The 24,314-nt window shown below is 36.6% G+C and overlaps 1 protein-coding gene across 33 annotated transcripts in view; it reads left to right on the top strand.

The window, feature by feature from the left end:
- NRXN1 (neurexin 1) overlaps window positions 1–24,314 on the top strand; it is a gene marked incomplete at its 5' end in the record, with an annotated part of 1,133,428 nt that overhangs the window by 511,156 nt on the left and 597,958 nt on the right. For 26 of the 33 annotated variants that reach the window (XM_082852224.1, XM_082852218.1, XM_082852221.1 and 23 more), the window contains 3 exons: window positions 1,302–1,685; window positions 8,601–8,804; window positions 11,350–11,376. In XM_082852224.1, the coding sequence (XP_082708350.1) occupies window positions 1,302–1,685; window positions 8,601–8,804; window positions 11,350–11,376 (615 nt within the window). The remainder of the gene's footprint in view (window positions 1–1,301; window positions 1,686–8,600; window positions 8,805–11,349; window positions 11,377–24,314) is intronic. The other 7 variants (XM_082852240.1, XM_082852238.1, XM_082852239.1 and 4 more) reach the window with 1 other exon arrangement.

The raw sequence follows: 24,314 nt of genomic DNA, 5'->3' as shown, positions 1-24,314 counted from the left end.
GTAATCTGGTGGTACAGGATGAAAGTTTTGATCAGGAAAATGCCTGCTGTCTTTCTTTTTTCTTCTTTTAATGGATTCCATAAATATATAATTTTTTCTGTGATCCTCAAATAATCCCATGTGAATGTCTACCTCTGCATCCTATGCTTAAGGCTAGGATTTCCATGTGTTTATAAACTAATAGAGTTATTTTCCCCTCACATTGGAGTGAGGAAGAAAAAACAACTTGTCAATAAGTAAGTAATTAGTTTGTTTTTTTAGATAAGTAAGTAACTAGTAAGTAACTAGTTTGTTTTTTTTAAAAAAATAGTAAACACCCAATTTGACTTGGTTCTTGTGATGAATCATGATAGACAGCATTTATGTAGTGCTTACTACAAACCAGACACTACCTGTATTATTTTATTTAACACTCATATGAGGTAGGTCATATTACTGTGCCCATATTATGAATGAGTAAACTGAGACCATAGAGGCTAAGCAATAGATTCATACAGCTGAGTGTGATGAAGTCAGGTTTTGACCTAGATAATCTGTCAATGTGTTGTGTACAATAAAAACAATGAAGCCAGTTAAGGATGGGGGCACAACACAACCTTTCATTGGTTTGCAGATGCATACCTGCTTTGAAAATGAACACTAACCAAAGAGAGTCTGACTTTATTCCAGAGAGTGATGTAGAATGCCAATTTCTCCTTCTTTCTTTCTCTTTCCCTCTCCCTCTCCTTCTCCCTCCTGTCTCCCACTCCTCCCTCCCCTCCCACCCTCCCCTCCCTCCCCTCCCTCCCCTTCCACCCTTCCTTTCTTTCCATCTTGGCTGGACTGTTAGAGAGTGGTAAGAATGCCATTTTCTCTTCCCTCCCTTACTCCCTCCCTCCCTCCTTTTCCCTTCTTCCTTCCTTCTTTCCTTCCTTCCTTCCTTCCTTCCTTCCTCCCTCCCTCCCTCCTCCCTCCCTCCCTCCCTTCCTTCCTTCCTTCCTTCCTTGCTTCCTTCCTTCCTTCCTTCCTTTTTCCCCTGAACTCTTAGAGGCTGACAAACACTCTTTCTTGTCTGTATACTTTGGTTTTCATTCCCAAAGTGAAATAGAACCATTTAAATGACAGTTTGCCTTATTCTTAAAGTTATTTAATTCCACATATTTCTGTTCATTTCCCTAGGAGGTACACCAGGAATAGAAAGAAAAATAAGAAATGTCTGCTCTCAAGGAGTTCACCCTCAGGCAGATGGAGGAGAGAAAGTGTGATATTTAGAACAGGTTGCACACTGTAAAGACCTGTGTGCTCTCTTGTCTTTGCAACAGGTACCATTTCTGTCAACACTCTGCGCACGCCCTACACTGCTCCTGGCGAGAGTGAGATTCTGGACCTGGATGACGAGTTGTACCTGGGGGGCTTGCCAGAAAATAAGGCCGGCCTCATCTTCCCCACCGAGGTGTGGACTGCGCTGCTCAACTATGGCTACGTGGGCTGCATAAGAGATTTGTTCATTGACGGCCAGAGCAAAGATATCCGGCAAATGGCTGAAGTTCAAAGTACTGCTGGAGTGAAGCCGTCCTGCTCCAGGGAAACAGCAAAACCGTGCCTTAGCAACCCTTGCAAAAACAGCGGCATGTGCAGGGATGGGTGGAACAGATATGTCTGCGATTGTTCCGGAACAGGCTATCTTGGCAGGTCCTGCGAGAGAGGTAAGGTTCCAAAATCCAAGCTGCTGACTCCCCTGAGCTGAAAAGCGTATTCAGCGTGGACCTCAAACTTTAAATGACCGTTGAAACATAACGTATGCTCTGCAGAAGTAAACTCTCTGCAAGCTGTGCAGCCACACCTGACATGTGTTACTGATGAGTCCTTAATGATTTTCAAAGGGCCTGATTCTGGGAAGACGCAGCTTTTTAAGTGTATTGCAGGGATAAATAAAGAGTTGGGTCTTTTGGATCCTCTAGGGTATGGGCCTAAGACGTATCAAAGACAATCACTGTCTCTCTTGCCCAGTTTTTAATTTCAAGACACTAGAAAGCAAGAAAAGGAATGAATTAGACATCCTTTTGGCCTCTAGTGCTAATATCTATGTCGAAAATAGCATTCGAAGCAAGCTAGGCTGTGAGTTGCAGCTTCCCTGACACTATCGCCTGAGCCTGTCATTTCACTTTAGTGGACCTTCTCAAGTTTGAAATTTGAAGAGTAAGGTGACTTTAAACCATCTAAGTTATACGAGCGTTTTCAGAAGTGCACCCTAATTTCAAAGGCACTTACCTTTGCCTAAGACCCAACTGACCCAACTGGTAGAGGTTCCTTTACCAATTTGATATTAAGGCTTAGCATGTCTGTGGAAGCTCTGAACGGGTGCCTCTTTTTCCTTCTCTTGCAGGAGGCAAAGCTACATTTTTTTTTTTTTTCTTCTCCCATTAGAAGGAGAAGAGGGTTAAAGGAAGAGTAAAGTGTGATATCTGTCACCGCTCATTTGCAGACCAGACAAAAGGAAGAAATAGCAGAACACATATGTCTAAGTATGTTCTTTCATTGACCCAAGAGTTTCAGATAAATGCTTTAGTCACTATACCCATTGTCACTCATTTTCAACAATGGAACAAAAAATCAATATGAAAAAATATTGACGAGTTGTTGCATGTCCTCCCATGCTCCAGATAACATTGCTGTCTTAGACATTTAGCCTAAAAGTACCTGCCATTTACTTTTTTTATTTTTTTAAAGAAGATGTTGGGGGTAGGAGTTTATTAATTTTATTTTTATTTATTTTTGCTATGTTGGGTCTTCGTTTCTGTGTGAGGGCTTTCTCTAGTTGTGGCAAGCGGGAGCCACTCTTCATCGCGGTGCTCGGACCTCTCACTATCGCGGCCTCTCTTGTTGTGGAGCACAGGCTCCAGATGCACAGGCTCAGTAGTTGTGGCTCACGGGCCTAGTTGCTCCGCGGCATGTGGGATCCTCCCAGACCAGGGCTTGAACCCGTGTCCCCTGCATTAGCAGGCAGATTCTCAACCACTGCGCCACCCGGGAAGCCCTGCCATTTATTTTTTAAGCCATACACAGTCTTTTTGACCCTGCATTCCTGAAATAGTTTAAATTACTTAAGCTAACACTTACTAGAGAAGTATTTCTTTACCAGAATCTAAAGTTGAAATGTGGTTTTGATTCTTTATCTCAATAAGGAGGTTCATCAGCTTAATCAATATAAAAATCAATAATAATGACCTAATAATCTAATAATGATCTTAAATTACCTACCAAAATACTATCACTGTTCTGGGTTGTACAATGAGATAGGTCCATAGATAGATAAATATTTTAATTGCCTAGATTCATTCATTCTCCTAGTACTTAATTGAAATTCCTGTGAATAGTCATTAGAGGTTAATTATTTCTGCATAGTTTTGTTTGTAAGGTATATATTCTCTGCACATTTTCCGTTCTAATTTCAGTTTATTTGTTTGTATCGTATAGTTTTTAGAAATTTCCCAAAGGAGGCAACAACAACAAAGTGACAAAGCTTGCGAGATATATTACAGTTAGGTATAATGTGAGATTAGCAGACCTGTGTGATTTAAGATTGTGTTTTCACTTTTTTTTTTTTTTTTGCGGTACGCGGGCCTCTCACTGCTGTGGCCTCTCCCGTTGCGGAGCACAGGCTCCGGACGCACAGGCTCAGTGGCCATGGCTCACGGGCCCAGCCGCCCCGCGGCATGTGGGATCTTCTCGGACCGGGGCACGAACCCGTGTCCCCTGCATCGGCAGGGTGTTTTCATTTTAATCACTCAGAGAGCTGTCACTTATTCTGATGCCTCCTGCTAAGTGAAGCTAGAAAAGGGTATAACTGAACTGTCACACAAATTACAAAGGCCTTCAGTTAAATATGCATGGTGTACCACCCTGTGGCAATATTCCGCTACTACATGTGGCAGAAATAATGGAAATTGTAGAGCTTCCTAAACCAGAATGAGGGAGAGAAACTATTTATATATTGCAGTAATTAGAAGGAGGGGTGGCAAGCATGTGCAGCTTTGCAAATGAGAATTTAGTAGCAAACTTCATCACTGGGATTCAACATGCATTTTTATCTGATAGGTGGCTGGAAATTTCTGCACATTTCTTTGAATACAGGTTGGTTGTGTACTGAGGAGAGAAAATAGTCATTTTTGTGAGGTTTTTGTTTCTGGACTACCCAGTGTACTGTGACAAGTCTTTGCTTTTCAGAATTAATTTTCTTGCTCACATGTGGCATCTCCCAAGAACAAGGGTTATGTGGGATGCTTGTCATGCTCAATACCACAGAATCTGGCTTCTGTCCAGTTCCCAGCTGTGCCCTAGTTCAGTCAACACAAGATCATGTCCAACCTCAGGGTTTCCAATGCAAAAGAGAGAGCTTTGACTGTGGTTCTTCTTCACATATACTCTGATCACATAAGGCTGTTGATCCATAAGAGTTGACTGACAACTCTTGAAATTTAAAAAAAAAAAGAAAAAGGCATTTATAAAGTTTCTATTTTGCTATTATTGAGCAATAAATGTTAATTTATAAAGAAGCATGTTCAAGTCCTTGGACATTGCAGCATGGGGAACGATGTTGCAATCCCATAGAAAATCTTCATTCTTCATTAAATAAGCAGAAGAGTTTATTAAAAAGATCAGAGTGTATGCTGACTTAGGCAAATAAGAAAATAGTATTTTGTTTTATGTGCACTGATCCCATAAAGAAGAGTAGTATAGAAGTCATGTCCAATTGAATATAAATTGAATTCAGCACCTTCCCTCCTGCTTTATTTTTTTAAACTGAGAATTTGTGGAGACTTGGTCATATAGAAATCCTTCTTGGTTGTATGTATATGGTATCATTGGAGGTCTACTTTATACTTGTTTGTTAAAACTCCAGCAGATGGAGGGACAGCTGTCAGAGCAATATAATTTGGCTCCCTGTCTGATTTTCATCGCTGACCACAATATGTGACTGCCTTTCGGCAAAACTGAGCACAGGTGTACACTTTAAACCACAAGAAGGAATAACACAGAAAAGCAAATTTATCAAACTTAACGACAAGGGGGAAGGAGATGGAGGGGACGAAGTTGAAACTTTTTCTCTCCTGCTGGGAAGTACTGTATTAGAATTAGCCTTTTAAAGAACTCTTTTGTGTTTTAAGCGATGTTTACTAATGTTTAAAGGATGCTGCCAAAGAACATAACCTTCAAATGTCAGAATGTTGTTTACCATTTATTTGGCAACTCTAGACTACAACCTTTGCGTTTTCCATTTCTTGTCTAATTAAACATTAACTCAGAGGCACTCGAGTTTTATTACTTTACTGTTATTTCATTCCTGCAGTTTTTCAAAGAATGTTAAAGGCCAATGATACTGATTTTTTTTTCACTTTAGATTGTATTTCATACAATATTTATGATCCATTGTCAGTCATCTATATTTCTAAAAGGATGTTCCCTCTACTTAATTTTCAATCAAATTAAGCTACATTTCATAGAAGAATATGAGATCATTTAAAAAAATGATTGTTGAATAATAGAGACTAGATTTACAGATTAAATAAATAAGAGAAAACTAAAAATATTTTCTCCCTTTTCTCTGTATAACACCAAAGTAACTGAACAATTGATAATGGCTTTTAAATTTTTATTCAAATATTTGTTGCTTTATAGATATGGACAATAATTGGCTATAAATTAGGAAGAGAAATGGTAGAGATCGAATTTCTTTAAGATTATACTAGAAGCATTTTTTTTCTAGTATTCACTACAGCTTTACAATCATGTTTTAATTATTTTTTGAGCAACTCCTACTAGATTTTCTTTAGGGAAACCTTATTGGAAAAATACGATGTAGATATGTGATATGAGGTAGAACCACCATATTTTAAGGGGATCGTATTTTATTTTCTCAGTACTTAGGTCAGTGCTTAGCCATGAGACCCCTGTTTTGGTAAACAGACCCCTCTCCTAGTCTGTCTTTTGTGGCACAATTATGGCTTTCAACGTAGACTTTAAGGGATGTTCATCTACCTTACCAAAATTAGATTCACTTACAATAGACAGAATAAATAATCTCATTAGTGAGTATTTATGTATGCATGGTATTCAAATTGAAATGTGCTCTTTCATATATCCTCAGTATCAAGTGCAACTGTCAATTTAGTCAGTTTTATCAAGGCTCTACTGTCTGCCTGGCGCTTTTTGGTGCACTTGGCTGATGATAGAGCAATGAATAGCAGAGCTCAGCTTCTGCTGTAATGACTGTCACATACTAAAAGGCAAAGACAGATTATACTATACAAACAAATCAGAAATGGTAATTTAAAAAAAGAAATGGTAAGTCGATATAGAATAACTGGAGGGGGAATTAGAAGCAGGATTTGAAGCAGGCGTCTCTGGAGTAACATTTGACCAGAGACCTGAACGCCGAAGGAACAAGCCATATAAAGATCTAGAGGTGAGACCTTTTAAGACAGAAGGTTCCACAAGTGCAGATACTTGAATGAGAGATAAAATCAGTGCGGCTGGAGGTTACTAAACAAGGGAGGACCTGCTAAAAGCTGAGGCCAGAGAGATGGGCAGGGGCCGAATCACACACAACCTTATAGGTTAATAAAAGGAATACAGATTTTATTCTAACTGCAGTGGTGGGAATCTATTGGCGAGGGGTGGGGAGGTGAAGGATGGAGGTGGGGGGGTTGGGTGTGCACAGTTGAATCAATGAAGTGCTATTGAATCTGATCGACTTATTTAAAAGTTTAGCCTGGCTGCTGTGTAGAGGGAGAAAGAGTAGAAGTAGGGAGACCATTGAGGGAGCTATCATAGTGGTCTAGGTGAGACATGAGAGCAGAGTCTAAGGTACTATAGCGGCAAGAACTGATTGATTCAGGAAATGGATTGGAATCAGAGGCTGCAAGACTTGCAGATTTGCCAATAGATTGGATGTGGCAGAGAGGGTAATAGAGAACGCAGAAAGGTTAAGGTCTGAATAATGGTGTTAAGCCATTTACTGAGATGGAGAACACTGGGGCAGGAACATGTTGAATTTGTTCATTTTTGGTGTGTGTATCTTATTCAGATTGGAGATGTCAAATAGGCAATGGCTGATGGATGTTTGATGGGGCTCAGGAGAGAAGTCAGGACTGTTAATAAGCATTAGGGGGAGTGAGCATGTGAGTTGACCAAGATCCCTTAAGAGGTAGAGAGAAAAGAGAAGGGCCCTGGAGAAGAATTCTGGAGCCCTGGGCACTTATCTGTTCTGGATGTTCATTCAGTCCCACGAAGATAACTAATGATTAAAGTCTGTTACAAGCAATACTTGATTTTCCTGACTTTTTGGAAGATAATCTTTCAAAACCACAACTCCAAAATATAGTCTTCATAATAAGCATGGTTTCATCAGTAAAGTTAATTGCTGTAAATAGGCAAGATAATGAGAATTTCCTAGTTTATTTTCATTTCAGGTAGGTTTTCTTTTATTAAATGGCATTCTGCGTTATCAGAACCCATGGGAAAGCAAAATGACTCATACTTGTTTTAAGGGTTCCACAACCATATGGTGTTTAACATTAAGGGGTGCTATTTCTTAAAACAGCCAGTTTGAGATCAACAGTTTTGCTATTTGCTTCTCTATGTGTTTAATGCAGCATTAAGCAACTTCCCCATTAAAGCAATCCATTTTCCTTTAGTAGCACACACCCACACAAGCTTCTCGGTCCCACCCCCATCCTTACTCAGTGTTACCCAGGTACATAGTTATTGACTTTTTGGTGATAGCTTAATTTTTTCGGAACACCATGGTGGTGCTTACAGATAATGCTTTAAGTTACCCCTTATCTGCAAATGAACTTTCAAATGAAGTTACAGTTTGTGTCTTTGTAAAAATGAATTACCTTCTTAACCATAATGACTCAGAAGAAGCATTACCTGTTGTTTGGTAATATCATTTTTTCTTCTGTTTTCTTCTGTTTTTGAACATCACCTCTGGAAAAGTGTTGGCCTGAATCCTATATTTAAGTCATATTTTTAATGTTTCTTTTTTGATTGTATTAGGGCAGAAATTATGAAAAAGATGATGATAATAACTTTTCTTAGAATCATGGGCTTTTTGGGTAAGCAAAGGCCTTAGAGATGCTCTAGTAGCACCCTCTCATTTTGCAGGTGAACGATGCAGAACCAAGTTTAATTTCACGGAGCTGATCAGTGGCCTGACCATATATAAACGTGCATATACAGTTGCTGGTGCTTCAAGCCAGGCTCACGCTATGGCTATACAAAAAAAGACGATGTCTGCTGTTGAGAAGGGATATGCATACATGAACATGGATAATCTGACAGGATGAATGCTATACGTAGAAAGTGCTCTGGGTACAGAAAGGGAAGTGCAGCCACCTCTGCTTCTGGACTTTAGCATATACTTCACAGAGGAAGTTCTCTTTCCTGTGACTCCTCTTTCTAGTTAAAAAAAAAAAATTTGCTCATTTCGGAAGAAGATGAGCTGAGTTTGTGTCTTGTGTTCTATATGGAAACCTTTAATAGGTCATGCTTTTCCTTTTCAAAGTATAAATGCACTAAACTGACCAAGAGCTTTTATATTCATTTCCCATCTATAGAAGCAACGGTTCTGAGCTATGATGGGAGTATGTTTATGAAAATCCAGCTCCCGCTGGTGATGCACACAGAGGCTGAGGATGTATCCTTACGGTTTCGGTCCCAACGCGCATATGGCATTCTCATGGCAACCACCTCCAGAGACTCAGCAGACACCCTCCGCCTGGAGCTGGACGCAGGACGTGTGAAACTGACGGTCAATCTAGGTAACAACTCGCCTTCCCCCATTGAACTAACACTTTTCACTTTTTGTTCAGTTTTGCCTGCAAACATTTATCAAGTAGCCTGTTTGCCATGGAAAGTTAAAACACTTAATGGTCTCATCTCCATTATTTAAATTCATTTAGGTTTGGGGGACATCGTTTTATTGTTCCTATTTCGTTAACATAATTTACTGTTTTGTGATTCCTACCACTGAGGGTTCTTAAAAGGGAAGCCATATGTATTAATGAGGTTAATTGAAAGTATAAATGTTCAGGCTTAACGATGCCTCAAACTGAATTTCCTACTTTTATATTGACTGACACTCTGATTGGTTATAGGTGAAATCCTTTCAGATAAGACAAAAATACACCAACTTTTACTTGGATAACATATGCTATAAAATGTCAAATTTCTACTTAGTGATCTAGATCAACAGTTGCTCTTTCTCTACTCCTTGGGCTTCTCCTTTGAATAATTACCTTTGTGGTATTTCATCTTTTCTGTTTGGAAATACTGTGTGGTGATATTTTGCTATCAAACAGCAATACACAACCCTTCAATGCCCAAAGTCTGCGGCCCTCAGCAAACAGCCATGAGAACACTAAAGACACAGACTCTTCTACAGAAAAATAATGCTTTCCTGCTTGATTGTAGCATTCAGAAAGAGTCACTACAGTAAAACCTCACCAAACTGGATGCAATCTGGGGGAAGACCAGGCTGAATTAAGAAAAAGTCTAAATTGTAAGAAAAAAAAAAATTGTAAGCAGTTTTGTTTTCAATTACATTCAAAAACACAAATTAATAGCTGGAAAAATCTTAAGGAAAGGTCTTACTAGGCTGATGTTAATGGGTGGTTAAGAATTATCCATAATTAGCACATTATTTCATGTTAGTTGTGCCATCATTGTATAGTAAATTACTTGAAATCAGTTTTCTTCCCAAACTTGGCCTTTCATAATTTGTTTAATTTTTCTCAGGCGATCTCCACTCATATCGAATGAAGGATTACAAATATTCTGCCCAGTACATTTCAATATTATCATTAACTCCAAATAATAGGAGTATAAATTAATGAGGTTTTACTGTATTTCCTGGAAGTGCTGAGTACACACATAATGAATAAACAGAGAGAAAAATAAAATTCAAGACGACATAGATTTACAAAAAGAGTAGTAAAATGTGATGAGGTAAGGCATTTGTGAAAACCCCACATACATTTTCAAATTATGTTGGGCAGAATAGTAGCTCATAAAATATAAAATTACTTCATTGGTAGTTTATTGCATACAATTGCATCAATTAATATTAGTTAAATTAAGTTCAATAATAAGACTTTTTTTTAAGATTACTAAAGAACACATAGTACTCTTTTACAGTTCTGTTAGAGTTCCCTCTAGTGACAATGATAGGTTACTACAAGTCAATCAAAATTGCCTAATTGCAGTAAGGGGGCTGTTAGCCCTGGGAGGTGGACACGCTCGCTCATGGGAATTTTCCAACAGCAAAGCATTCTGTGGAAAGAGTTGTGTAGGTGCTGATCCTTGGCTGTTTGCAACCACTTTTCTGATGCGGTTGACGACACATGACAAACTCAGCTATATGGAAACAGAATCTAGGTTTGTATTTTTCATGTTCCCCAAAGGCATTAAATACTACAAACAAAACCAACAAATATTTATCTATATATAAAATAAACATGCCACATGCCACATGATCCTTTAAAGATAACCCTTATAATCATAGTCTGTGTTATCCAGATTAGACATTCTGTTAGGGAATCTGATTTTATATAAGAAGAAAGTATAGGAAAAGGAAAATCAATAGCAGTAGTTACCATGACACTTACTCTGCAGAGATAACATTGTTAGCTCCTAACAGAGGGATAGGTGTGTGTGCTCCGAAGAATGACACTACTCCTTAGCCACTAGAGTTTCTAAAGGGAACAGTTGTTTCTTTCTTCCTCCAATTAATACAAGGCACGGAATCCAGCTAACACCTGGCTCTTACCTTTTTTGCCCAAGCAAATAATAATAATAAAAAATACATTAGGGTGAAATGAGAACAATTTCAACTAGCTCTCCATTTGACCATGACAATTCTATAGGATTCTGTTGGCCTTTGTGGGATAATAGATTTTGGAGGTTCAAGATGTCTGAGCCTAGCTGAGCTTGCACTGTACCCCATTGTGACGGAGCACTTTTTAATTATATTGAAAACAATGATTTGTTCTTTCACAGATGGGGAGAAAGCTGCAGCCAGTCTAAGCCAGGCATCTTTGACAGTTAACAGTTCTTTATTTCACTTAGATTTGTCACCATGTAGCTTTGTTTGAATTGGCCATTTTTTTAAGAACCTTCTAATTGTTGTTTCCAATGGTGCAGTTTTATAACAATGAATCTGGGTTCTAGATGTAAAGAATAAACAGTATGGAGTGGCCATATTTGCATGTGTCTGTCCCCGGAAGGGTGGACTGTGTTTTATTGGATGTCTGCAGCTATTACCTTGAAGGATAAATTTTCATTTTTCATCTATTCTTCCCCATCTAGATTGTATCAGGATTAACTGTAATTCCAGTAAGTGCCTATTCAAAATTTTTAAAATGTTATTCCTCCATTATGATGTAGCTAGTCAAGAAAAAAAGACAGCAAGAGAAAGGCGTTTATAAAACTCATGAATTCACTCTTGAAGTATACCAGTCCATCATCTGGGTTGTAAAAATTCATTTTGAAATCTGTCCAGCTGAAGACTTTCCTGCTTCAGTTCCTACCTCTAAGTGGGAAAAGAGGTGACAAATATCTTGTAACAGAAGGTGCAAACGTCTCTGTAGACCTTTGGATAAAGCAAATAGCATTTGTATTTTGGCAGATCTTGGACTCCAGTAGTTCTCTTCACAACCAAATTAGGAGAAAATACTGTGGGGGATCTTATTTCCTTCACTTTCTGTTTTTATCTCTTAACTCAAATATAGAAAAAAAAAAATCTTTTCATGTGAAAGTTACTATTAAACCCTTCTAAATTCAACCAAAATTTTACATTGGAAAATGTGTGTTTTTCCAAGTTTTATGTATATACAGAAAATTACTTATCTAAAGAGTTTTTTCTTGTACATTATGACTATTTACATAATGAATTTTTACATCCTAATCATATATCTGCAAAAATAACCCAAACCCTTCAAATCTGTGATATGCATGCCAAATGATGAGTTAGAAAAGATGCATGGACTGAGTTTTTTGATTTGGACTAGAGAACTTGAAAGGATGTAAGGACTGTGATTTTATTTTGAGTTGTAGCATTATCTGAAGTGTAAACTTATTTCTTTACGTAAATATTTAGGTTTTTCTTTTCCAGGTTGTGCTGACCACATTGAGGAATCTCATCTAATATATCAAAGTTGTTAGTTATTGAACTAAAATGGTTCTAACAAGCTTCTAATCTTTCACTGTCATAGTCAGTAAAACATTTTTTTTATATCCTTGGAAAATGCTGAATGTGAATTGATGGAGTCTACTCCCAAAACCTTTGGCTGTGTTTCCAAATGTCAGTAAGTCATCCTCTGAGGAATAAAAGGATGGTCTCCACCTTACAAAAACAAGAAGCTTTATCTAATTAAATGCATGCTATTTCAAATACCCGTGCTTCTTACAACTCAGATTTGTCTTAAAATATTTTAATATTCATATTAAAGCAGAATAAAAGCCAGTCTTTCCAATCATAGCAATAAAAAGATAACTGAATCATGATTTATGAAAAAATAAATTATTATATTATCATACAGGCATAAAAATCATCTCAAACAGAATACAGTTCCTGAACTAATCTCTCAGAGCTCTAACACAAGGAGAATTTTTCAAGTATACATCATCTCTTCTCAAACCCCATCTTTACTACACTCTCTGAAAAGGAGCACGAGTTTAGAAGTCTGATACCATGGTCCAGTTAGCTTTCAGCTCTGGAGCATAGATGCAGACAAGGTGGCAACTCACAAGATCTTTTCCCAAAGCCAGATTTGTGACTCAGTGCAGCTGTAGATGTTCTTGATTCTCCCTGGAATCAAGATGTTCTTGATTCTCCCTTAGAAAATCCATGTGAGGAAACTATTTTTCTAGACTTCTGCTATAATTTTATTTATATTAGGCATACAATAAAGCATGGGTTTTTATTTACAGAATATAACTACATAAGCTCTAGTATTTAATGGAAATTAACCCCATCAAATGTGCTTCTGTGTTCTCAGCTCTATCGATGGTTTTTTAAAATACTTGTTTATAGTCTAATTACCCTTGTTAGCTCCTTCTCTCCATTTGGCTTATTATTATAAGACTGATATTAAGCATAGTATTTTCTCTGGATATTTCACAGAATAATACCTTTGAGGACAAAGGTTTTTGCTGGTTAGTGGATATTTTCCCTTTTTAAGGAGTGTGTGTTACACTTAAATTACTTGGATTAAACCAATGGTTGTGAGCTTTCAGTGCACACCTCGGACAGGACTGCAAATGCCTTAACTTGACAGCAGACACTGGAAAGCACATTCAGTGATCAGGTAATGTTTTCATTTCCTTTGCCTTTGTTTTATTTGGGGAATAGTGGGCAGATGTAGCCAGAACTCCAAGTTCCATCTAGAATTCATGTCATTACTCAACTTTGAGGAGAGGGAGGAATTTACATTTCAAATAATGCAAATCTAACTCACAGTGATAAATAAGCAGAGCTGTCCACCTGGACTGCATTTTGTACCCAATAAAAAATATAAATAAAATACTTGTATCTCAGTATAACTTATAGTTTAGTGAAAGATTGACTTACTCCATTTATCCTCTGTAAGCCATAAGTCTGTCTGAAACTGAAATGTACATTTACTAAATCACAACTTTCTGCCACCACCGTCTAAAAATTATACCATACCTAAGACATCAACTGTGTTTTGAGCTTAATAAGAATACCTCAATTGATGTCTTTAAGAGAATTTCCACAGGAAGTATACAAACTGTAACATAAAAATTATCTTGCATTGAGAATGAATATTAAACTCTAAATTATTAATTTTGAGTGGAAATCTTCTCCACTTTCTCTACACTTACTCAGAATTGCTCAGCTGTTTCCTGTAGTCACTCCATCCTTTCTCATCACCCCTCCACCCTCCCTTCCTCAGTTTACAGGAGATATTACTTGATACGGAAAAGAAAATATATAAAGCGTCAGACTGTCCAATCTTTGCTGCTGAAGAATAGGTAGTAAGTGAGGAGGGTGGAAGGTCTAGCTGCATTGCATGTATTCAGACCTCTGGGACTAGGAGATGGCAGATACGTTTCTTTTTCAGCCCTTCTTGTGTCAGTAGTTTAGATGCAGCAATGGAATCTTCCATGCACAGGCCAGGGGAAAGCCTTTTGTTAAGGTCCTTTTGAGAAAGGGCTGATTTGAATTCCAGGGACCATCTCTGTCAGATTTTTTGTTGCCACCTTCCCCCCCCCCCCCCCGCCCCATAGGAAAAGCTGTCAAGAATCTTTAAATGGAAGGAGAGAGGCTGTTTTTATTTAAAAATCAAAAGCTTATTTTTATGTGTGGAAAGGGTACTTTTTAAAAAGAACCGTCTCTGTGAATAGTGGCCATGTCAGTGTCAAAATGTATGCTTTGATCTCTCCGATTACAAATGGAATGTCTCTGCACACAATCCCAGACCAATCTCAGTTCATTGATGTCCATTAGCTTATTTCATTGCTAAAATATGTTTGTTATCTGCGGCTTGGTATTAGATTAGGTCAGTATTTGCAGATTCACAGATGGGAAGGTGAACACAGAGGTGTTATTATATGGCCCTCCATCCTCCTCTGTCTGGGGCAATCAGATTATTCTTGCCTCCCCAGTCAACTCCAATATGGAGAACCATAGTCTACCATCATAAAATCATTTTATATGGGAGTTGCTAAAAGAACCAACATCTTTTAATGCAGATAAATGTCTTCCCTGGACAGTGAAGGGTATTTCAATAAAGGTAGATGAAAAAGGACTGTCTAGTCACGTCCTTTTGACATAAAGATCAATTATTTGAATTAATGAAAAAAAGACAAATTACAGATGATTCTACAAAAAATAATTATTATAGAAATGTGTACAAATACCAACTGATCATTACCAAGTTATTACCAAAAGAGGCCAAGTCAGACTGAATAGTACTGTGTGACTGAGACATGAATTGTTTGCATCAGAAAGTAAGTGTATGAGAGTCTCTTGCCTAGTCCATAGTATTGATTGACTTAAGACTTTTAAAAACTATAAAGAACACAAAAGAAATTTTCTACCCCTTGTGAAATTTTCTCAAATGTATTATTAGTAGGGCCTGTAGTAAGTACTATTAGAAAGGCCATTGGTCTTATTCTGCATTCTCTTTGTCTGCCAAAGTATGTAGCCTGAGATAGGGTGACCAAGACAGTCTCAATTTCAAATTTGCTGCCTGGTAATTCCCAGCAGTACATCCAAAGTCATTAGGCTATATATTTCCTTTTTTTTAGGCTATATATTTCTATATAATTTTTTTCTGATAATCTGGCATCGTGGTAGTGTATTGCTTGCTTCAGTAGTCCCATTTGTTTTTTCTTCCTCTCTTGTTCTAGTAACCTTACAAATTGTTAGTATTATAATCTGAAGGTTTAAATACATTGAAAATTTGAAAACTAAACTTGCTCCTATCAACTATAGGTGAGTCCTAATTGTCATATAAGTAACTACTTTAAAGATGTAGTGGATGCAAGGAGGCTTTTGTGATTTTGTTTTTGTTAGTGTTTTCTTTCCTTTCTTTTTTTTTTTTTTTTTTTTGTCTTTTCAAGTCAATGACATAATTATGGAATATCCTGCCTGCCCACAGGAAAGTTTGGGGCCGCCTCTGCATTCATATAAAAAGTGGCTTTTAATAAACCCATGTTCTCTGATGTTTACTTTGCTTGTTTATTTGATTATTTGTGTTTCTTTAATCCTTACACATGTCTCTTCTCCTGCCCACCTGCTCTTCCTTCCTACCAAGATTTACTCTTCTTAATTCTCCATTTCCAATGTTGTTTACTCCTGTTCTCATTCCTCTTGTTTTCTTACAAAAATAAAAACTCTCTGGGTTGAAAAAATATATTTTAGTAGGCAGAGCTTCCAACTATTTTTGGCTTCTTACAGAAAATGGTTTATTTAAGACACAGAGACAACAAAATTGGAGATGACATTAATGTGGACAAAGTGTCAAGGGTTGAAGTTCAGCTCCTTTTATTTGTAGTTCTTTGTCTAAGGATTGGAGAGAAAGGGAATCTAAGGCCAAGTACTTAACCTCACTTTTGATTTGGAGATAGTGAAGAAATGCTCTGAGTAATATGTTATCGGAAAATGTACTATGATGGATGTCTGGAGTGGATAATAAGATCTTTGTATTATCATTTTATTACCAGAATGAAAAGATCAACTGGATATTAGTTATCACCAATTTTTTTATGTAGATAAAAATGGAAAGCAATAAAAGATTGCAAAATGTCAACCAGTGGCACTTAAGCCATATTAGATTGCTTTGATCAGGCTGCCACTTGGCAGGCTACTTAAAAAGATATGAGGAAATTTCTGAAGGCTGGCTGTTGTTAACATGAAACAAATATTCAGGTCAGAGCAGCTGCCTGGTGCCTGAAGAGCAGCGAACTGCAAAAAGGAGCCTCTGACTCTGCCTCCACATAACCATCCCTTGATTTGTAGAGTTCTGTCAATCATTGCCTCTCAGTGACTGGTGCTGTCCATCCACCTAGGATAGGAACTGCTCAAGGAATAAAGGAAGATGAATATATACATGCAGAAAAGAGGAGTTTTGTTTGTTTTCTGCTGTTGTCATTTTTAAAGTTTAAAGTATATATGAAAGAAAGGAAAAAGAGACAGTTTATGAATGAATATTTTTAGCAGAAATCTAAAAGAAATTACATATAAAATATAGAGACCGTAGATTTCTGATGAAAAACAAATAGCCAAAACAGGCAAAGGGAATTGGCACATGACAGTGAGTCTTTAAAAAAATATCAAAATTGCAATAAAATTTAAGGAGAGCCCATTTGAATCCTCCATATCTAAAATTTATGAGAATTATAAAGAAAAGTACACATTTAATGACTACATAGATTGTGCAAAATTGTAGTGTGTGGGCTTGATAAGTAGAAGAGTTGGGTCTATTTTAGTGAACAATTAATTGGTTTATTGCTTATATGCAAATATAAAATGCTGAAGTGTTTTAAAAGATTGCTCTTTTGTGCAGGTTAAGAATTCATCTTGAAATCACGCTCAATTATTAATTTATTCAGTAAAGCATTTTCTTATTACTAGTGCAAAAGGGTGTGCTCAAAGTAATACAAAATTCCAGATTGGCATTGGCCAAATTCATCAAATTCTCTTTCATTGTTGAGAGTTAGTATTACAACAATGGCCAAAGTAGAAATTGCCAGAAAAACCTATAAAGTTTCAGAAGAAACATTCTGAATTTGATATCCCCTTGGCTTCTGTGAAAAGGAAATTTTCTTTTATACCACAAAATGTCACAAATTGTGAGACCACAACCTGTTGGTTGGAGGTTTTTGTTGTGTTATTAGAGAGAGCTGGTTTCTAAACATTTGCCATTTCCTTCATAGCTTAGAGTTTCTTTTTGGTTTTGTTTTTTCTTTGGTAGGGAGGTAGCATTTTAGCATGCTATCATTGATCCAGAAAATCAAAGGTAAAAATAGGAATTAGACATTAGACACTCCTAGCCATTATTAAGATTTTTTATTTTTACATTTAGTCAATCTCATTGTAAGATGTATGATTAGAATTTCACTCATTTTAAAGAAAACAATAATTTCTTTTTTGTATTTGGAGCATTTTGTCTTTTTACTGATGTGACTTTCATGATTCAGGTTCATACAGAGTTAATCCTAAAGGATCAGAAAGACTAAAAAGTACTCAAGAACTTCTGTTTAAAATAGCCTCTAATCCTTTGGACAGCCTTAATGTTCAATGATGATCTAAGGTGCCATGTCAAATAACTGGTTTTACTAGTGTAGACAAATATAGATTAGAATTTTTTCAAGAATGTTTGCATTCCTAATTTTCCTCAAAAGAAAGCCACTAACAATTTACACTTTGTCAATTGCTTACCTGTCAGAGAATACGAAAACAAATGCTATGATTGTGGATCTCAATTCCTCATGTAGTTGCTAGACAAGAATTATGCATCTGCTACCTTCTAAAGTGGATGCATAATTTAAAAGATGCTTTGCCCACTTAACCACAGGTCAGACATGATTAATATAAGCCTTCTAGCTGAGCTTCCATTTAGCTTCCTCTCTTCTCTACTGACTTGGTTCTGCTTGATTCTAGCTTCTACATTTTCGTGTCTTCTGTTTACTCATGGTGTCTCCTACCTCATGGTTACTGTTCACTGCCTCTTCCTGTGCATGTCTTTTGACTTTTTGCTGCCCCTTCAGCTGTTGACTCAATGTATGCTATGTATTCAAACTTCCCTAGAAAGAGAATCGGTATATTCATTACTTATACCGGTCCTGTTGAGCAGAGATTTCAAATCATGTCACCTCACAAGACACTGACCAGATTTTAGCTTTGGGGGCAGATGCCCACTGGTGATCCAGTCAGCTGTCCTCAGAGCAGGACAGTATACTCGCCTCCAAGGGGTTGTAGGAGCAGCAGGCTTTCTCCACAAACATCTTTTTTCCAGGCTGTCTGATTTTAAATGTTTTGACTTTAACTGTGAAATACCCTTGAGGATTACAATTTCTTCAACACGTTACTGGCAAACATATGGTACGTAAGTCAAGTGTGCAGGGCTCTTTAAATCGGGGGGAAATGCATGGGACCATCAAAAAACTTGGAGATTGAAATATTCAGTGTGCTCAGAGCTCTTACCCATTTCTTTCACTTGTTACCAATGGGAGCAAAGAGCAAGATGGATAAGAAGTGTATTATGAAAACAGTTTCCCCAAAGGTAAAGTAAGAAATTCTAAGAGTATTTCAGTTACTATTACTTTTATTGTACTTAATATTGGACTGTTTGTTGTCATTTGTTCTTTGAATGCATCTTTCATACAGTTGTGAGAATTCTTCACCCTCCCACCTTCCCAGGAGATCAGACTAAATATAGGCTTGAAATATTTTATGCATAGTGCTAATGAAATAAATGTGTAACACGTGTATCTTTAAAAATATAGGGTCATGGTGTGCAAATGTTTTGCAACAGGTTCTTTTACTTCAGCAACATACTGTAAACATTAGGTCCAGTATGTGACTATAACATGCAGTATTTTAAAATCTGATCTATTGCTTATTTCAGATTTTATACTGAAGTGTTATAAAGCAGGTCCAGGTCACTGAGCCAGCTGAAAAAAGATAAAATAGGGAGAAAACATTTATGTACAAAAATAAGTTCTATGATGATTCATCAGTGACCTCAGAGCAATCAGATGAAAACTGATTGGAAGCATCTGTGAGCAACATCTTGAGAAGCAAACCAGATTGGAATAACCATAAATGAAGAGATACTTCTAGATGTGTTGGTATAAGTTATCATCATTGACACTAACCCACTAAAGTAAAAGCCTAACTAACATAATCTCACCATAGCAAGACTGACCAGGAACAAGCACACAGATATAACATTACTTCTAGCAGTTGGTTGACCAGCTTCAGGGACCCTCCAAACACTCTCTCCTGAGATTAACCAAATTAATCTTGTGTAAGATTTAATTGCTGAGAGCCATTGCTATAGTTGGGCAAGCACCGTCTTAGAATACCTCCTGTTTAGTAAGGCAAGTCATTCATTTCAGAAGACTTTGATCCAAAAACAACTTCAAACAAAGGAGTAATCCCAATTATTTTTCCAGTTACTAAAATAAACAGTCAAATAGAATCATAGCCCTCAAGTTAGTGACTATAAGTAAGCCTGATAAATAAGCTAATTATGATAAAGGAAAAAATTAAGTTAGCACTATTTGTTATTGCAATAGTAAAATCCAAAATAAAGCATTTAGTAAATCATTATATCAATGCTATGAAAAAAAAATTTATATTATCATTCTAATTTTTACATGATGAATGAATGAATTATCATGTATTATTTGTCCATAGCCTCCTTTGGGCAATCACTGAGGAAAAAAAAGAAAAAAGATCAAAACAAATGAGATGCTACAGTTCAAAAATTCTAAAGACAAACTATCCCTTATCATATGCCTTCGAATGCATTTGCTTAAAAAAAAAAAAAAGTTGGTTGTAATGTTTACAACAAATACTGAAAGCTAGATTTTCAAACACTGATATGACTTACTTGTGAAATGAAAAGAAGGGGACAAATAAACTTAACAAAGCCAGAAACTTACTTTTTTTTTTTCTAATATGCTTCTTATTTGGGGAGAAGGTTTTTACAAGAATACCCCCCAAAATATTGAAGGACTCTCATTTAATGATATTCTAATGCACTTATAGTAACACACGGGTAAAGCCATTGTTCCTTGAATTTTACAGAACTGTGCAGTCTTCTTGATCTTCTCATTAAAATGAATTCTGTAGCTATTACAATGTGTTTGGATGAGAAATCATATATTTAATTTAAAAATCTTTGCATTTGTGACTATAATCCATGGCTTTGTTTATGGAATGTCAAATTGAATATTTGTAAATTTCCAAATGCTCAGTATCTGTATACTTTTTCACTTTTTTCATTCAGGTAGCTTGGCATTGTGTAGGTATTACATAAGACATGTTTAAGTAAGTGTCAATATAAATCAATATAATCCTTTTCATGTTATGCCAACGTTGAGTATACTTTCAGTTTAAAATGCTTTATTAAAATCACATTAAGTATTTAGTACTTAATTTTATACTTGCAAGCTGTCCTATTATGTGATAAGCATTTCTTGGAAATGACCTTTTTTCCTTAAAATAAAGTCACAGTCCACATTTTTCCTTTCATTATAATAGGTTTGTTTTATTATGCTTCTTCCCAAACCAGTCATTTGAGCTAGATTAGATTTAAAGAAACCTCTTTTGAAACATTCTTTTAGCAATATATTTATATAATTTGTGTTCATTTTTACTGTGTTGTAAATATAATTATATTCTTAAAAGGTAATTATATTTCTTAAAATGTACATTTTTTACATCAAAATGAATTGCATCAGAGATATTTATCCTGATCTGTCATAAATGGGTACAATCAATAACAAAGCTATATGTAAAGGCTAAATGTTTCTTAGTAGATCATTTGAACCTTGTTTATTCACTTGCCTAGAGCTATGATATGTAGCCAGAAATGAAACAGGAGGTGAGGCAGCTATATATAGTGAATTTTATTTTGTAGATGATGGAAAAGGGTTAGTATGAGTTAGGAAAATGGCAGAGGAGTCTTTGTAGGGTATTTCCAGCAGCTCTCCAAGGTCAGAGCCTCTTGCAGATAAGATCCGTGTTTTCTTATAATTAAATACTCATTAAGCCTTGAATCCTCCAATTCCTAAGCCAACTATTCTCTTTGCATTTGGAAATTACTGACTGCAGGCCTTGGGTAATTTTGCTCTCCTAGGCTCTACACATCATTAAATTAATTTTCAATGGAAGTAAACAATGAAGCTGTCTAAATAATTAACCAGATAACTGAGTTACCCAAGACCTCCAGTTATTTGACTTATCAGATTTCATGCTGCCAAATATGAAAACAGAGGGATGAAACTTTATTGACACTTCTTAGTGAAGATAGGCATTAAAAGTTAATGGAGTTACTTTTCATTAACTATTTGACTTAATTCAATATCAAGAGGTATTTCATCTACCATAAAAGAAATCTCACAAAATCTAAACAGACACACCCATTCAATAAATAATTAGTGAATGGCTTTTAGGTTCAAGGCACTGAACGATAAGACATAAGATATTCTCTCTGAGGTTTTAAACCCATTTAGGGGAAGATAACAATTATAATGGCCGTATAATACTGATAATAATATTACCGTTACTATAATTGAGGGTGAACCATGTACCAGGCATTGTTTTAAGTAATTAAAATGCCTTAAATTTATATTGTAAAATGTTTCTATTATTAGCTTATTTTACAGATAGGAATACTGAGACACAGAGACCTTATATATTTTACCCAAGGTCACACAACTAGTAACTCATGGAACTAGGATAAAAACTCGGATAATCTGTGAATCCAGAACCTATGCACCAGACCAAGATATACACATTCTAGAAAGTTAAAAAAAAAAAAAAAAGGAAAGATTTAAGTAGCAATCCTATCAAAGGAAATACAGTGTAATTAACTAGCATGTGCCTATTTCATTTCTCCAGTGGTTTTTAAAAGTTTACACAATGTCTTTCTTCTGTTACTGTTCATTTTTGAAAAACCCTCATCTCCAAGCTTAATGTCTAACTTTATATTATTTGCTCAAAGTACTTTATATTATTTGCTCAAAGTACTTTTTAATTAGGGAGGGATATTTCTTTTTTTTTTTTTTTGTCCAGGCCTTGCTGCATGTGGGATCTTAGTTCCCCGACCAGGGATCGAACCTGTGCCCCCTGTAGTGGAAGCGCAGAGTCTTAACCATTGAACCACCAGGGAAGTTCCAGGGAGGGATATTTCTAATATTTTTAGTATAAAAAATTTTGTTTGTTCTTAGGACTCTATACATGTCTCTTTGCCTATACAGTAAAGGCAAATAGCTATTTATAAAAACACTGAATAGTTCCCAAGGGTGTCTCCGTAGCTAAATTGAGGAGAGCTTAAGGAGGGTTAAAGAGGGAGGAGTTAGGTGGCTGGGCTAGTACCTCAATTTCATGGCTGTTAGGGTGATTAGTCAGTCCAAGGTCATGACTGGCACCAGGCCTGGCCAGCAAGACAGCTCTGAGACAGACAGCTTCTCTGATACCCCGGAGGCCTTGTCATTAAGGACAGACAGTATGGAGAAGGTGACCCAACCGTTTATCTTACATTGCTAAATGAAGTCTTGTCTGCACATTCCTGAATATAGAGCTAACTAAAGGAAACTTTAAAAATAAATAAGCACAAAACTTAGACCCTTAATTAGGGGTGGCTCAAACAGCGTGCAATTTGTGCAGTCACCCAGGGCTCTGTGCTTTGAAGGGCCTGTGCTTGCATTAATGCTCTGCTACCACTGTCCTGAAATGCTTCATTTTGAACAAGGGTCCCATGTCTTCATTTTGCACTGGGCTCACGAACTCTTTAATTGGTCCTTCCCCTAGTAAGGTTAGTGAATATCAAAGAAGAATCTGGAAGTGCCCTTTACATGTTTCCAATTTTAATTGGTAATTAACTCTCCTAGCTGATTCATGTGAGAAATAAAAACAAAAGAATTCTGCTCCCAGCCCAGTATCTAAAAATTGAGAAAGATAAAACAGAAACATTTAATGAGGAATTACGCTCCTTAGGTTTTTGTTTGTTTGTTTGTTTGTTTGCTTGGTTTTCAAGCAGAGATCTGGCTGTTTTTTAAAGTAATTATTTTAAAATCAGAAACTAATGGCAAAGTCGAATAGCAGGCTGAAGGTATCATAATTACAACCTGAGGAACACATCCTCCTGTCATTTACGGGCATAAGTGCTCTTGCCAAGAGCCATAGCTCAGGCAAGCAGCAGTGGTGGCTCTTGCTTCTGTTTTTCCTGGCTTTTCTCTCTTCCTATTATTGTCACAATGACAAGGCTTGTTTCCAGCTTCCCACCAGGTCCTGCCTCCCACTGGAGGCTGTAGTCCTCAAAGTCAATTGCCAAATAAAACTCCGTAGTACTCGGAAAAGTGGATATAGATAAGACACCTAATTTTATATATACACACAAATGTCATGCATTTTAATGAAGGCTGCCATTCTAAATTTGTAGAACAGGAAAGGTGATTACATTTTAGAAGTAGAGGAACTTTGCAATTGGTTTATGCCATTTACAGCCTTTTAAAATTGTCTTTAGTTTTTGTTGTTGTGGTTTTACGGTTAAGAAAACTCAGACCAAGAGCAGGAGAAGAATTAGACTAAGTTAGCATAATTAAGCTTTTGTTGGATTTAATGGTAACAGTGAATCTAAAACTCAGGTCTCCTGACTCTTAAACTCTTGATTATTTTTCCATTACTTATTTCTTTAATATTCAACGTAAAGATTCAGGAGAAAAGGGAATTTAAATTGTCTATTTATTTAAGTGTATCTTACAGAGACCTGAAAAGTACAAGCTGGCTGCCTGTTTTTAAAAAGTTTTATTGAAACAAAGCCACACACGTTTGTTTACATATAGTCTGTGGCTGCTTTTGCACTACAATAGCAATGTTGAGTAATTGCCATGACAACCACGTTCTGCAAAGCCAAATATATTTACTATTGGGTCCATTGCAGAAGTGTTTTGACCCCTATTAGATCTATTAGAATTAGATCTATTACATCTTTTTTTCGAGAAGGCTCCTCGAAAATCTAAGTTGGGGCATTCCCAATGCTTGTGCGATCAGTGTTCGGTACAAAATA

This window comes from Leucopleurus acutus (assembly GCF_964270905.1).
Source record: "Leucopleurus acutus genome assembly, chromosome: 12".
Taxonomy (NCBI): Eukaryota; Metazoa; Chordata; class Mammalia; order Artiodactyla; family Delphinidae; genus Leucopleurus; species Leucopleurus acutus.
Note: the sequence above shows the minus strand (reverse complement) of the source record. Positions and strands in the feature narration are given on the sequence as shown.